Source organism: Leptonotus elevatus, chromosome 3, assembly GCF_054856555.1.
Source record: "Leptonotus elevatus isolate MCC_2025b chromosome 3, RoL_Lele_1.0, whole genome shotgun sequence".
NCBI lineage: Eukaryota > Metazoa > Chordata > Actinopteri > Syngnathiformes > Syngnathidae > Leptonotus > Leptonotus elevatus.
The window spans coordinates 24,414,316-24,429,879 of NC_141241.1; the positions used below are offsets into that span (position 1 = coordinate 24,414,316).

A 15,564-nucleotide genomic window follows, 5' to 3' on the forward strand; every position below is an offset into this window, starting at 1 on the left:
CTGGTGAAAAAACAAGGGGATGGTAGTAGAAATATTTAACTCTTAGCTGGCACGTGCTGATTCTTGCTTCCAAATGATGCAACAGACCCCTAACTGAACCTCTCTCACTCTGTTCTCAGACAGAAAGCAGCCAGCAGTGCCAACCTAATATTAACATCCTGCAGCCAAGTAGTAACCCATCATGTAAAACAAAGGTCCTCAACATGGTTCCCACAAGGATCTCAAACCTGTTCTAAAAATCTCAACAGTGATGGCCCATTGTGATTTCCCAGGAATGTTATAAAAGTGATAATTTCACTTGCGGGGATTTATATAAATAAATTGTCACATATTGACATCTATCTGTTGTTGATAATTATTGTGAGAAATCATGAATTAATGAGCACATTTGTCACATAGATGAATATTAATAATTTTTAACATTTAACAAAATGTAATTTGAGATTTGTTTTTCAGAAATGTGTGTCAAACTTGTAGCCCTTCATATTAATCACGACTCAAGAGGTAGCTCTCAGTTTCAAATAGGTTGGAGAACCCTCATTAAAAATGCCGATGGACAAATTGAAGTCATTCAATATGGGTATTCAAGTTGCCAGTTCTCTAAAAATACATTTAAAAAATAATAATAAAATGACCGTCTTCCTGGCCAGCAGAATGCAACGTTAACTTGTTAATGACTGAGGCATGTTGCCAGTAGGGACTGGCTAATGCAACCCTGAGCTCTGTCTGAGAACAAGCCAACAGACAGTGTGAAAAGGTCAGAGGAAATTATTTTGAACACAACACTGAGTCATTCAACAGATTCCGGATTTATAATGAAGTTGTCCTCACAATAAGTTTAAGGTCAATGGTAGAGGTGGAGCATAGAGCTATAGAAAAATTCGGCGGGAAATTCGAACCCGAATCCAATCTGAAAACTATTGGCCAGAGGCTTGCAGGAGTACCAATTGTAAACAGATAAGGTGTTAATCTACTAATTGGAAGATGTTTCAGTAGTCTACATGGCGGAAGCATAAGCTCACTGGAGTTTGTGTAGGAGATCGGCACACGCAAAGTACGTTTATAAGGAACTGCAAGGAGATCTGCACTTGCAGATCATGCTAAATTGTCTGCTGCGAAGTGTGCACTTGATGTCATATTTATGAATGAAATACAATGAGATTCTCCACACATATAAGTAGCTGCTTTCACCTGGATCAAATCCACCAAAATCAAGTTCCACCACCTGTGCCACAATTTAGACGTGGTTTCACCTGTTCTAAAATCTAGTTTACTTACTGTCCCCAAATTGTCTGGTGTGCCAGGATGTGTAACAGGAAACGCCCCATAACACCCAGCATGGCACAATGTGCTCTGCCAAAATGCCAAATAAAACAATTTAAAAAACGCTGAGTTCACTTGCACCTGTCTACGAAATGGCCCAATATGTGTAATCCCTTGGCAAATTATCCTTTTCACTTTAATAATAAATTTTCAGCAGAACACCCATCGTCTGTTGGGCAATGTGCAAGTGTTACTAAAACTTAAAATACAAGAGCTACTTTTCATAATTAGAGCATTCATAGTAAATCATGGTTAGTCTTATTATGAGATTTACAAATGATGAGCTCCATCCACTGATGTAACCCAGTCGGATCATTTTATTGCTTCTTCTCAACTTTATTGAAACATCCTCAAAGGTGCCTTGCCTTCATCATAACGGAATCTCATCTCAAAAACAGAGAAGCGTGTTGAAGAGCTTTATTTCTTTAACTTATTGCCTTCATTTGAATACAACAAAAACTGAACTGTGACTCTGATGTTTCCCCAATTCCCTGACAAAGCATATTATGAACTTGTGATTCCAGCCAAGCCTTTGTGGGTCCCTGTGTGACAAATATTCACAATCCCCCAGTGCCTTTGATTTCGGGGACCCTCACATAGACAGAAACTGTCTGTCACAGTGAACAAAAGGCACATAAAAGAGAATTTGATAAGGAGGAGCGAGACAGTCTTGACATTTAATATGTACAAATAATCTCCCCAGCAGGATACAACTAGTGTGTTTTAATCTATTCAAAGAGCGTGCCCACATACTGACCAGTAAAGAAATCCCTTTCATAAACACCCCATGACATTGAAAGAATCTCCATCTATGATGTTGACATAAAAAAAAAAATTGAATGTGATGCTTGAAGCTGAAATAAAATAGCAATAATTGAATCTCACCACCCTTCATTGCCATATGGATCAGAACAATAATGACTCATTGACTTTCTTTTCATGATCATTACATAATGTAATGAGTCTGGTTTTCTTTTGAAAGCTCAGTTTACAATATTGCCAGTAAGTGTCGAATAATTACTTGGAAACAGTTTTTACAGCAATAAAAAATTGCAATGCGGAAATCTGGGAAAATGCACGTACAAGTATGTTCCGCTTAACTCTGCGCTGCGTGCATCGCTCTCACATCAAAACAAACTTTGCTACAATGCACGTGGTTAAAGTGCAACAACGCACGAGCAACCAGCAGAAGCTTGGGACTCTGCACAAATGACATAAATTGAACTTCTGCTACATTGCAAGGCGCTGTTTGCATATACAGCAATTGCCGCTATAATCGAGCCCTCCGCGGTCCACAAAGACCCTCCACTTGTCTACAAATTGCCATCAAAACAAAAAGCCAAAGCACAGACTGTCTGCGGCTAAAGTCCAAGTTCTCCATCACACTCGGTTTTCATGCATGCATCAATTAATCCGCGGAGGAGATTTTACAAGTAGGTAGACCTCATCCAAGCAACCCGCACATCGCAATGATGGAGAGAATGATGTCACTTACCCATGCAAGCATTTAGCAGGATACCCAAAAAGCATGGAACAAGGTGGCAGCGCCTCTTGGGTGCCATTTAAAACGACGCTCAATTAATCCGGTACTTGCACAACTCCAAGTTAATCGAAGAGGTTAGGAAATATTCGGCTACATATTCCGACCTACGGGGCTACTGTTTGATGGCACGCTGTGGTCGAACAAGCTTTCACCATTCCAACCATCTATCAGTAATCTGTCAGCATCCCTCTCCTCCTTCTCTTCTTCATTCACTCCACTGGAAGCGAGCATGTTCTCTCTCTCTCTCTCTCTCTCTCTCTCTCTCTCTCTCTCTCTCTCTCTCTCTCTCTCTCTCTCTCTCTCTCTCTCTCTCTCTCTCTCTCTCTCTCTCTGCACGTGTACTCATGGAACAAAAGAGTCGAGTTCATTTACAAACGGTTTGTAAATGGCAACAAATAATGACCGTTATTGTGTGCAATTCACACATGGTAGTATTATATTAAAATATGTATATAAATATATACGATCACTTCAGTATCTTGAAATAATATCGGCACGATAATTTAGCTATTCAACTGACACTCACCCATCATTATTTTCTTGTAAATTATAAAATATTCTAATTATCAATCATCATACACACAATTCAGAAAAATAAAGACAGCGCAAGACGACTCTTAGTACAGGAACAAGTGGGGACTCAAATAATTTTAAAAGGTAATGAAAGGGAAAATATTAACTATAGACATGGGTGAGTTTTGTTTAAAGCTAAATGGTTCAGCGTGAGTGAACCTCAGATAAACAAGGAACCCTTCCACTGGCTGGGAACAAAGCAGCGCCGGCTAAACAGTACTGTATTGCCCTCTAGCGGCCAGTCTAATATACAACTAGTGTACAGTACTGCCTTTAAAAAAGCTAATACTATAGGCCAGAGATGGGCCACTTAAATACTGGAGGGGACCACGCACTTCCTAACCAGATGTATGAAAATATTGCTATTTTAAATATGGACAAAATATGTGCATATGTGTATATATATATATATATATATATATATATATATATATATATATATATATATATATATGTATAAAGTGAACGTATTTTGTACATAAGCACACATTTTGTCTATATTTAAAATGTATGTAAAATGTATTATTCATATATATATATATATATATATATATAAATAAAAAAATGTTAATACATGAATAAAAAATCCACTATATCCTAACACAACAACAAAGGATTTGAAGCACACAAAAAATAACCACGTAATGTTTTATTTTTCCAGTGCAAAGGGCTCATTTAGTTAATAATTGCCATTCATTCAAGGCACACATTTGCTAAACAACAAACCAACATTAAGTGCAAGAAGACATTTTGTACATTTTCCCCACAAAAATAAACTAATTCAATTTTTTTATATTATTGAAGTACAGTACTATGTTTGTCCTGCACATCATTCCAAAAATATTAGGCTGTTGTAGAGTGGGCGCATAGACACATGTGAACGCAACTAAGATATGTCTTCCTGCTAGTGGTAAATGGTAATATTATGCATAGCTATTTCGTAGTTATAAGGCACCCTCGAATTTGCATATTCGCAAAAACAATTTCAACAATATTTTTTCATATTTTCCCCGATTTTTCCAATGTTGTTTTTCGTGGGAAAAACATATTGATGTTTATTAGCGTTTTTGTTGTTGTTTTTAAAGATTTTTGGCAGTTTGCAAAACATAATTAACTAATTTTTAAAAATGGTTTGGGAAGAGTAGATCAAAAGGTCACTCAGAGTTTCATCGTGGGCTACCAGTTGCCCATTCCTGTTGTCGACCTACTGTAATACTGTACTAAGTTGCGATTGTCATTTTAAGAGTCATTTATGTACTATAGTATATGAATCATATACTTCTAGTCCACAGATTAGTTAAAAGGTTTATACTTTAAGTTTACTAAAAGGACAGTCATGTATACACTATACTATTTGACTGCTGTAGTACATTTAAACATATATCTTTACAGTGCAATTCCATATATCAAATTAAAAATGTGCATTAAAAAAGTCATGACATCAAACATTTCTTTATTGAGAAGTTAGTTAGTTCAGGATTTCAATGGGTTCCCATATTCTCAGTCATTTGTTTTGCATAACTATTTTTTCCCTTTAGGTCTACAGTAGTACACAATGTATAGCTGCTGTGCAGCACTTTTTACTAGGCCCAACTGTTATTCACTTACCAGTACAGATATCAACACTGATAAATCACAGTCTCACACCTAACCTTATGTATGGCATGCTGTGTTGGTCTTCAACAACACCACATCAACAGCAAGAGCAGTCGCTCACATTTGACAAAACAGTTAAGGTGTTAAGAATTAAAAAGAAAATATTTGTGGATCTGTTTGAAATTAGTTATAAAATCAATATCAGTTTGAATATGTTTGAATTTTGATTTACCTACAATTTCACATGAAGCCTATTTAATATTGTTTGCGTTGGGCATCCTAAAATTTCACCTCAAAGCTGAATATTACTTATCACGAGAAGCATAGCCCACATACATTGGAGTTGAGGTTAAGTATTGAATTAAATGAAAATTTGCCCCAATACTTGTAATAATTAAGTTAGGGTTAGGGTTAGGGTTAGGTTCATGTTATGCTACTTCATTGAAAGAATTCAATCTAATTTTTATGAGTCCTTGGCAAACTTGACTCTAAAACTTATATAAACAGAACATGGTTGACATTTGATCTGAGGAATTTACAGTGAAAATACTTGGAAAGCCAAAACAATTCGTTTAGAGCATGTGTTAACAACAATGACTGTCACTGATCCTAAATCCTTTTTACTTGTAATGGATTTCTATGTACTGTACAGTGTATACTGTTTTCATGCATCACCGCTTGACAGCATTGTGGTGTTGTTATCTCTTAAACCTCTTCCTGCAGAGTTTACTTCAGTTTTTAAGTGGAAACAAATGGTGGACAAAATTTTCTTTACATAATGTAAGTGAGAAATAAAGACAAACTTCAGATGTTTTGGGTTCGATTCTTGCCTCTGACCTTGCTACGAGGTCTTTGTGAGCACCCAATGTTTCTTGACAAGGTTAATTAAGACTCCACAACTGAAAAACTCGGGGTAGTGTCAAACTAGAAAATGGATGGATATATATTTTATGTAATAGAATGTCTCTATAATTTAGACCTTTGACACCCACTGAGGCCCAAATAGGGAGACTCCCAACTTGTGTTGTGATTATAGAAGAAGCTTCGAGTCGAAACTATTTCATACGTGAAATGTGCTGGCCACTATAGCATAGTGCTTTAACTAGTTAAAGATAACACTTTGCAAGATTTGTTTTGCACAACTAATTAAGCGTACATAAAAGTGTGGATGGTGAGTGTAGTTAAAACCAGAAAATATGATGCACTACCAGTGTGAGCCACAAGGTATCGTTGTTGTATACAAATGAACGTTCTTCAGTCAGCACCTCGTGGTTCCATTTTCTTCGGAGATTTTGCTTTATTTATGCGGTGCCACTGTCGCTTTAGATTTAGAGTCCCCGTTTCTTGCCTGCTCGTTGTTTTACACTCACATTCACTGTGTATTTATCACACACGTTCATGCAGAGGTACGTTGAGCCGATGAAAAGCCCCTTGGCCACTCCCCTTTTATGAGTACCTTCATGACTCGGGCAGCGTCTGGAAGCAAGCAGGGATCACTTACATCGGGCTTCTTGTAAAACGTGCAAACGATGCTTCCCCCGTTCTATTATTGACGGTGTGCGTACATGGTCTTGGTCGAGTCGCCAGTGCCACAGTGGCATCGCCGGTCCGTGCCGGATCTGTCACAGCCGCTCTGACTGCACACACGGCTGGTCGCAATGAGGAGAATAACGGGCAAGGCGAGGGATGAAACTTTGATCGAGCTGCAGGGCACCGCAAACGTCCATACTGGAGGTAGGCCCATTTGTTTGTGCATCCATGTCGCTTCTTTTCTTTTTGACCCTCATTGATTTATGTCAAGAAATGTCGTTATTCACTAAACACGTCAACCGTAGACAGATAAATAAGCCAACTCTATAACGTGAGCATTTTCAGAAAACAGTAGTCTAATAAACAACAACTTCCAATTACTTTGTAGTCATTTCGGTGCAAACGTGTCCACGTGTACTTTGCGCTTTCTCTGAGTAGAGACGGCTATTGATGACATTATGCAAATACTGTAGTCCCGAAATGTATTGGACTATAGAACTTCTCTGTTTCTATTTTTTTTGTTGGCTCAATGTGTGTCATTTCCAAACAAACTGTGGGGTCATCCTGGAAGGTGTTTCCATGACAAAAACCGTGTTTTAGGCATATTTAGATCATTGGATAAGACAATGAATGTACTTCAAACTAGAGGGGAAAAAAAGTTGTTTTTGCCATCCATATTTAATAGGATTTCTTCTTCAGTGACGGCCACTCATCAATATGTCTTCATTAAAACCAAACACCGCTTTCAGTGGTGTGAAACAATATTCACCAGAGTCCATTTGGGGCATTTTACCCAGCAGTACATGCTTTCAGATGTTGGCTTGATGGAAATGAATTGTTTTATCATTATGTTTGCCCTAAAAGCCTTTGTAAAATGACTAGTTTTCACATCACAAAGTTTCTAGCTATTAACAAAGGCATGTCTTGTTTCACTATCTTTATTATGTCTCTTCCATCTGCTAAAATAGGATTACCTCCCAAGCATTCAAAAATAATAACTCATTTACCCTACTCTCTATTTTCAATGGACTGATATAACTACAGAAGAGCAGTATTATGTATTAGAAAATGATTGTATATAAGTTAAAAACTCAAGTTTTTTTATAAGTAGTATTTGTTTGGCTTTTTGCTATTTTTTAATAGATAGGACAGGAGCAGGGCTGGACTGGCACAAAAAAAACAAAATGGCCCTGGCATTTTGACTTAGGCCCGCCGGCCCGGTCCAACTCTTGCCTGACATGTAGTTCTGCCACTGATGTTTATTGATGATGTTTCAGTTTGCTATCTATATTCAAAAATGGATTAACGGACTGGTCCATCTAAATTGTGGGCCAGTCTTTGGGGTCAAATGTAGGAAAATGTCAGTTAAAAAGCACTGCATCTGCCCCAAAAGAGGCTGGCCCACCAGGCATCTGTCCTGTATGCCAGATGGCCAATCCAGCCCTGGACAGGAGAGGATGTAGGAGAGAGAGGCACATGCAGGAAAAAGCTGCATAGGTCGAGAATCGTACACCCATGATCTCTTAACATCATAATTTCTCAAGAATAACACACACTTGAAAATAGGGGTAGGAATCTTTGAACATCTCACGATTCGATTACGATTACGATTCAGGGGCTACGATTCGATTATGAAACGATTATTGATCCATTTTTAATTCATGTATATTGATGCAGTTTTTTCACACTACTCATTTCTATTCATCTCACTAAGTATTGATCACTTGGTGCAATGGATTAAAAAAAAAGCCTCACGGTTCGGTCAGATCACGTATTTGAATCACGGATCAGATAATTTTTGGCATAGATAAATATAATTTTGTCTTTTTATTTTATAAAACACTTGTTCCTATTAGATTCAACTCAAATTGTCAAAGATGTCCATTTAGAATCTAGGAACACAAGCCATATTTTACATTTTAAGAAAAAAAAAATTTTAAACGAAAAAAAAAAATTATAAAGAAAATGAGGATGAAAATGATTCTAATTATTTTTTCTTTCCTTTTTTTTAAAGAAAGAAAAATACCTCAAATTGCAATTTAAGGCACATACTCCTACATGGAGAATTAATGACAAACTAGCCAATGTTCACATCATTGAAAAAGAGGCAAAGAAAGATAACAAAGCCACAGTTGTCGGACTACTGGTACTTAAAAAGCAGACAGCTGTGCACACACTGCTAGCAGCTAGCAACTAGCCGTTAACACCGGAGACCAATCACACAATGACGGCGTAATAAACTAGAGGTTTCTTAGCGCCCTAAATTATCAATTGATATGATTTCGGGATGGCGACGTGTTGATGCTAGCATGTAAAATATTAAGGCAAGCCGGAATGTGTAGAAGGCAAGTCAAGCCTTTCTTCTTTCTCTTTATTTAATGTTTGTCACTTTCTTGACAAGTCACAGACTAGTGCAAATCACACAAAATGCTCCTATACATGCTACTTGCATGATTGATAAGGTTTTTTCTCTGCCATCACACTGAATGTGGACTGATCTTGTTGCCGTCACATGAACGTGCTTTTAAATTAAAAGCAACTTTTTGGATCTCATGGCGAGGTTGGCATCATCCATGTTTGTTTTCGTCCAAACGCTGCGTGTGACGTGTGTGCTTCCCAAAATGTCCAGGAGATGACGGTACCGCGCTTTTGAGTTCTGCAATATTTTGAACCTTCTGTATACTTTTATTAACATATTTTAATAATCAGAATGTAGACGTTTGTGTTTCGATTTAGACTCGTCCATGTCTGAATCGCGATGCATCTAAGAATCGGAGATTTCCTCCACCCCTACTTGAATACTGTATTATACGGCGTCCCTTCAAAAGAGGATTTTCCCCCAATTTGCTGGGGCCTCAAAAAGGGAGATATTATCTACATAAGTAATTTGATGCATTGTGATTTCTCGTTCAGGCGTGTGCTTTTTTTGTGTATAGAAAAGGCTGTCAATACTCGAGCCCACCGATATGAAGAGGTACATACGACATTACCCTTTTGATCTGCATACACCATTAAGCCAGGAGGGTCAAAGTGGTCAGCACATTTCATGTGTGTGGATGACAAGAAAACCAACCTTTTCTTCCAAATGTTTGAATTGATAGCACATGATTTGTCATTGACAAAACAGTAAACCGCATGAAAATTGAGCATCTTCTGAGTTAATTTCAGTGTCACTGCATTGCGTTTGATGGGAAAGTTGGCCTCCCCAACATGGCCTCCAAGTAGGCACGTAAAACTCCCTCGCGTACACTCCTAAGAAGCTCCACCTGCTAACAAGCAGCACATCATGGAAGCTAATTAGAATTTTGCTGACCGAATTTTGGTGAAGCCATTTGTTAGTCTTCCTTACGAAGACAAAAATTAGAGTAAATACACACATTAATGATATGTCCAGAGAAAAGTGATATTCCCTTCCATGAATGACCGCAGCAGCCGCCACTGGCCTTGAATCTATCATGTTATTGTTCTTCTTCTTCAAACTATGTGAGGGTTGAAGGACGAACAAGGAAGTAACCCTTGAAATTCGGCATGCCCAAAAACACGTATGAAAGCGGGCTTCTCGGCGTCACAATAATCGTACATTTCCAGATTGTCCACGGCATCAAATGCATTGACGGTCTAAACGAAAAAGTGCTGCACCTACATGACATATTTCTTTGTTTATTTACAATAAGACAATCATAGTTGTTCCACCCAATTTGAGCTTTTATTTATTTATTTTTACAATATTGGAAGTTTCTAATAAGCTTTTTTGAAACCTCCCGTTCCGACGATATTGTGATATTTATCATATCGTGACGTGTGGATATCGTTACATACCAAATTATTTCAAAACCACCACATTATAATATCGTAGAATTGACCCGCGAATACACGAGGTTCGGCCCGGTGACTCGCATATTTGCAGTTTTTTTTTCAGTATTAAAAAAAAAAAATCCCCGTTTCCCTAGTTGTTCATGGACAACATATATTGAATGTTAATCACATTTTTTTTTTTTTGGAAGAATTGGGTGGGTTTGAAAAAAAAATCCCAATGTATTTCAGTGGGTGTCAATTATACAGGGATTTTTGCTATTTGTAGGCCGGCCCCATCACACTCATCCCCCATGGAAAGTGAGTGTCAACTGTATATAAATGTGTACAATTGTTAGACAAACATTTTTTACAACCCCTAGGTACCAAAAAGCGTATATGCTATGTGATTCAGAATATATTTTTGATTGCTATTTGTGATTCAAAATGATTTGATTGACAATGATTTTTGCTTCAATCTATAGATGTGCAAGGAATTGTAATGATCTACTCCAGTCTGACTTGCTAATGCTAATTAGCGCACTTTTATCACTCAAAAGAACGTCTCCACACTGCAAAAAAACAACTTTTATTGGAATAACTTGATCGTGACTTTTCCCTTCTACTCTCTAATGTGGCTACAACTTAACAGTGTACTAGACCGCGTTGGACCACACTGCCCCTCAGTGGCTAAATCAGGTACAACATGAACAGCACTCCAAATAAAGGCACACACAGACAAAGGCAAGACAGTATATAATAATTTAAATAAAATCGATTCTGAATCGTACTAAATGAGAATCGCGATTCTTATAAGAATCAATTTTTTGGCACACCCCTAATACAGCTGGCCACCGTTTCTCACTTGGTGCTCCCAACAGACCTCGACTCCATCCCCTCCAACAGAGTAATTTGCAGAGACTGCATATTTCTTTCACCACTTCTCACATGTCTAGCACTCGTGAAATCAGAGAAATATAATTACACGAGGCGTTGTAGGCGAGTTTGTCGCTAAGACTTGCCGGTCGGTATGTTTTCTTTATCGCTGTTATGGTGCTTGTGGAGTCACGATGTTAATGGTTCTTGGTGGAACAGAATTGTCAACAAATCGCTCCTCATGGCAGCCATTTTTTTGGCAAATATCTACTTTTATTTTGATTAATGTCACTCTTGTCAAAGTTGTCAAACCTGCAATTGAAGGGAGGGAAGAGGACTCTTTGCTAAAATGCTAAGGAAGGAAGACTCGTCCGTCACGCCGTGACACACTTCCCGCAGCACTTCCAAAATAAAAGTCACTACACAGTTCAGATGTCAATTTTTTTTTATTGTGACGAGGTCCAACAATAACAGTGCCCCTAACTGTGCGCAAATGACATTTTCAGAGCCAGTCACTGCACGTCTTGTAAGCTTACTTCAAACCTTGAAACTAATTCATGAATTGTAACGCAACGCATTTCACATACAATAAAGATAACGGCGTTTCAAATATGGGGAGAATAATTAGTTCGATAAGTCAGTTTATGAAAAAAGAACAGTTAGTTTAACCGCTGTTATTCCCAACACTGGTTGTTACCAATAAGGTGGAATTGGACCATTTCCCACGGCACACCAGACAGTATCTCATGACACAACTAGTGTGCCGCGGCACAGTGGTTGAGAAACACTGGTATAATGAATGTGGACAATTACAAATATTTTGTGGCTAAAGAAGAAACCTATTAATAAACTTGAGTAACTTGTAGCTCTGGGGTGGCAATTATTTGCTGATCGGCTCCTCTTTTAAAATGATCCATGTCTCAATTATGTAACTGTCCTCAAATCCCCATTAAGACAACTTCATCTTTTATCATTGACTGATGCATGGTAGATTGTGTTACAAAATAAATAGCAGGCTGTTACATGAATCTTGCTTGTTATGTAATAAATAGAGCTGTCAAACGAGATTTTTTTTAAACCGATTAATCACATCTTAAAATGTTGATTAATCACGATTAATCGCTTAATTAAAAAGGCTTTTTATCATATAATTTAAAGAGCATCTTTCAGCATTTAATGTTATGAGGACGTCTTCAACATTTTTTGATCCACTAATGCGATTCATCTGCTTTAATTCATGATTGATGCAATCATTTTTTTGTGATTAATTAATTTGTTAATGCTTTAACTTTGACAGCACTAGAAATAAACCATGTTATGTTACGTTTTATATATAGTTTGTCACAAATCAGAGAGGTTGGAACAATTTTTCAGCTTTCCAAATCAATCCCATGCTTTAATCTTGTGATTTCATTCAAGACTGAAGCGTTATTTTTAGTTCTTATGGTTTGACCTCATGATTGGATTTGCTTCATGTTGTTAACTACTGTACTATCTGGACTAGCGGTGGGAACAAATAGCAGTCAGGCACATGCAAAAGTTGCTGATTGAACTGCAATAAATATAAACCTGAACTTGTTCCAACAACATTGAATTGCATTTATTGACGAGTGTTTAATAAAGCGATGTCTGTGGTGGGTTGATAGACTGCACTCGTGCAGGGGCTTTGTTGAGACGCTAATCAGGGCAGCCATTCAGCCACATGTGAAGGGGGAGGAAGAAGTCTGTCCTCACGTTCCTCTGGCTCTCTATTGACTATGGTACCTTGTTCACAGCTGTCCAAACATGCATTTGTACAGTATACGTGACTGACAGACTAATGTACAGTAGTACAGTAAAACCTTAAATGTGCTTAAATGGGCTCCACCTGCATTGAAGACTAGCTTAAATGTATTAGTCACGTCACGGACGTTGCTCTACTACTGAGCTAATCACCAAACAGAGTTTCGTAGTGTTTTTGGGTGGTGTGTCCCGTGAGATTTTAGGAAAGGACAACTCGTAGTAGCCGCCCCTTTAAGCATTGCCGTTACGCTTCCCATGCAGCCAGTTGTAAATTACGTCAATCATAACTATTAACTACAGTGCGTAAGGGGGTAAAGTAGCAGGTTATCAACCAGAACGTACGGAAGGCCTGGCCTACCTGTCGATTTTTGAGCTCCTTATACAGGTCAGGGTGCTTGTCTTTTAAATGTTTTGTGAGGTTGGAGGTGTTTCCGCCTTTCACCTGGCGGGTTTTATAACATGGTCTACAGACCGGTGCATCTGCGTTATGCTTCGCTTTGCGCATTTTCTTCAGCCATCATTCGTTTCATGGTCTCCTTCTTTTTGTCTGCCTCCGCACGTGTGTGAGTCAAATACACTTTTATTTGCAATATGCTAATTCCTGCTTCATGGGCTCCTTCTTTTCTTGCTGCGCACGCGTGGGTCAGACCACGCTGCTAGTTGTTTCGCCCCTCCCCCCTCAGTCAAACACGCACGCACGCACACACTCTCCCGGGCGAAGAAGCGACCCACGCTGCAACGATACGCTGCTACTTGTTTGCTATATGCTAACTCCTATGACTAGTTACGAGTCTCGGTATGGTCACTTTTCGAGTGGCGGCGCCACCATACAAAACGCAGTATAGTATAGTTTTAAATTACGCAATACCCCGATAACAAAATAGTATCGGTTAACCGTGCGTCCCCAGTGGCAGGGTTCCTGTCACCCTCAAAGTTCCTTAGTGCCATTAAAAGCGATACAGACCCCCTCAGGCCATGACAAAGGTACCATTCTATAGGTCGATGTTTCATCAGAGGACTTATGAAAATATTTTTTGAAGGTTGAAAATTTCCCAAGTGAAGCTTTAAAATGTAGAATAAAGTATAAAATATGTTACAGTATACAAAGGGAAAAGCAAAGTAAATATATGTCTATCATGCATGTGTGAAAAATGCAAATGTTTGTGTCATTTGGTTATATTGCTCTGATGAGTGAGCCGGCACTGTAGGCCCAAACAACCTCTTCAATGAAACACTCAGCATATCAACTTTGATCCTGATACATTATCTGGTCTTATGACGTACCTTACCTCTTCAATGGATCTTCATAGCTATTATTGATTTTTTTTTTTATTATCGTGTGTGCTTCCTTCAAAGCTGATCTCACTCTCCTATCTGCATCCAGATGAAGTCATCCCCCAGTTGGAGTTGAAACACAGCCAAAGAGTTGCCATGGAAACTGACCCTGTAATTGAATTACCCCTGTGATGGAGGCACGATACTAAACAACATGTAAAAAGCCGTCGCTTTCTTCTCAGTCCCACATGCTGCACCGAAGTATTGTTTTGTGTTATGATCAAAATATTCATTTTAGAAATAACAACAAGCATCAGTGCATTAAACTGAGAAAAAAAAAAAAATACTAAACCACCAAATAATATTTAAAGGATAACTCGGTTACTTACGACAAATAGGAGCATTGTTGGGTGAAGACTTCCTAAAGTGATTATAATGGAAACTAATCAGCATTTGCCAGAGTTCCTTGGAAACAGCTGTAGAGCTCACACATATCACATCTTCAACCACTACCGATGTTTCAATTCTTGTATATTGTGTCTCACAAAGATAAGACTGTCTTCTCTTTTTTGAACATGACTTTTTGGATTAGGAATTTACGCACTTGTCAACGAAACCTCTTTAAACTTTATTTCTAATGAAAATGCTTTGTAAGTTAGACTTTTGTTATTTAGTTATACGTTGAAATTGCTTGTTTTAAGTTCCTTTAAATGCTTCATTGAAATGTTACAATGAAAACAAATCTTTTAAGTGCTATTTCTCAAAAGAGTTGAATATAAAATACTTTGATTTTACACTTGAACGTTTGGGTCATTCATTGCCCATTTTTACTCGGTTAAGACGGATCCATTTAAACTGCCATACTAACCTTACTAACATCACACATGTGCTATAATGTAACACTTGAATTTCTTGCACATTTGTCATCATTACCTCTGACTTAGAGGAAGTTAAATCTGCTCCGAATCAGTATTACTTCCCCTGTTTTGTTATTACACAATGCCAAGCTGTGGTTATTCAAGTGTGAGACTCCTGTCTAAATTTAAAAATGAAATGATTCCTTACTGAGTACACAAAACTGCAGCAGTTGTAAAGGAGCTACTATGAGCTGTTGTTGGTGCTTACGCTTGTAATGACACACTCCCACGCAGCCTGCCTAAAACATGGCAAACTCCAGTCGAACCTCTCAAGTGTAACCAAATGAACAAGTCACACAAAAGCTGGCAACCATCATTTTTTGACACGATAGGTGACTTGTTAAAAACAGTTAGGAA

At 38.1% G+C, this 15,564-nt stretch overlaps 2 protein-coding genes across 4 annotated transcripts in view; one reads left to right on the top strand and one right to left on the bottom strand.

Moving 5' to 3' along the window:
* Positions 1 to 3,046, bottom strand: part of igdcc3 (immunoglobulin superfamily, DCC subclass, member 3) — an 86,373-nt gene extending 83,327 nt beyond the window's left edge. For both annotated transcript variants that reach the window (XM_086072252.1, XM_086072251.1), the window contains exon 1: positions 2,819 to 3,046. In XM_086072252.1, coding sequence (XP_085928378.1) covers positions 2,819 to 2,885 — 67 coding nt within the window. In that variant the 5' untranslated portion in view covers positions 2,886 to 3,046. The remainder of the gene's footprint in view (positions 1 to 2,818) is intronic.
* A 3,318-nt stretch (positions 3,047 to 6,364) lies between these two features.
* Positions 6,365 to 15,564, top strand: part of ano5b (anoctamin 5b) — a 38,951-nt gene continuing 29,751 nt past the window's right edge. The window contains exon 1 of one of the 2 annotated variants that reach the window (XM_086071307.1): positions 6,365 to 6,769. In XM_086071307.1, coding sequence (XP_085927433.1) covers positions 6,694 to 6,769 — 76 coding nt within the window. In that variant the 5' untranslated portion in view covers positions 6,365 to 6,693. The remainder of the gene's footprint in view (positions 6,770 to 15,564) is intronic. The other variant, XM_086071308.1, reaches the window with a different exon arrangement.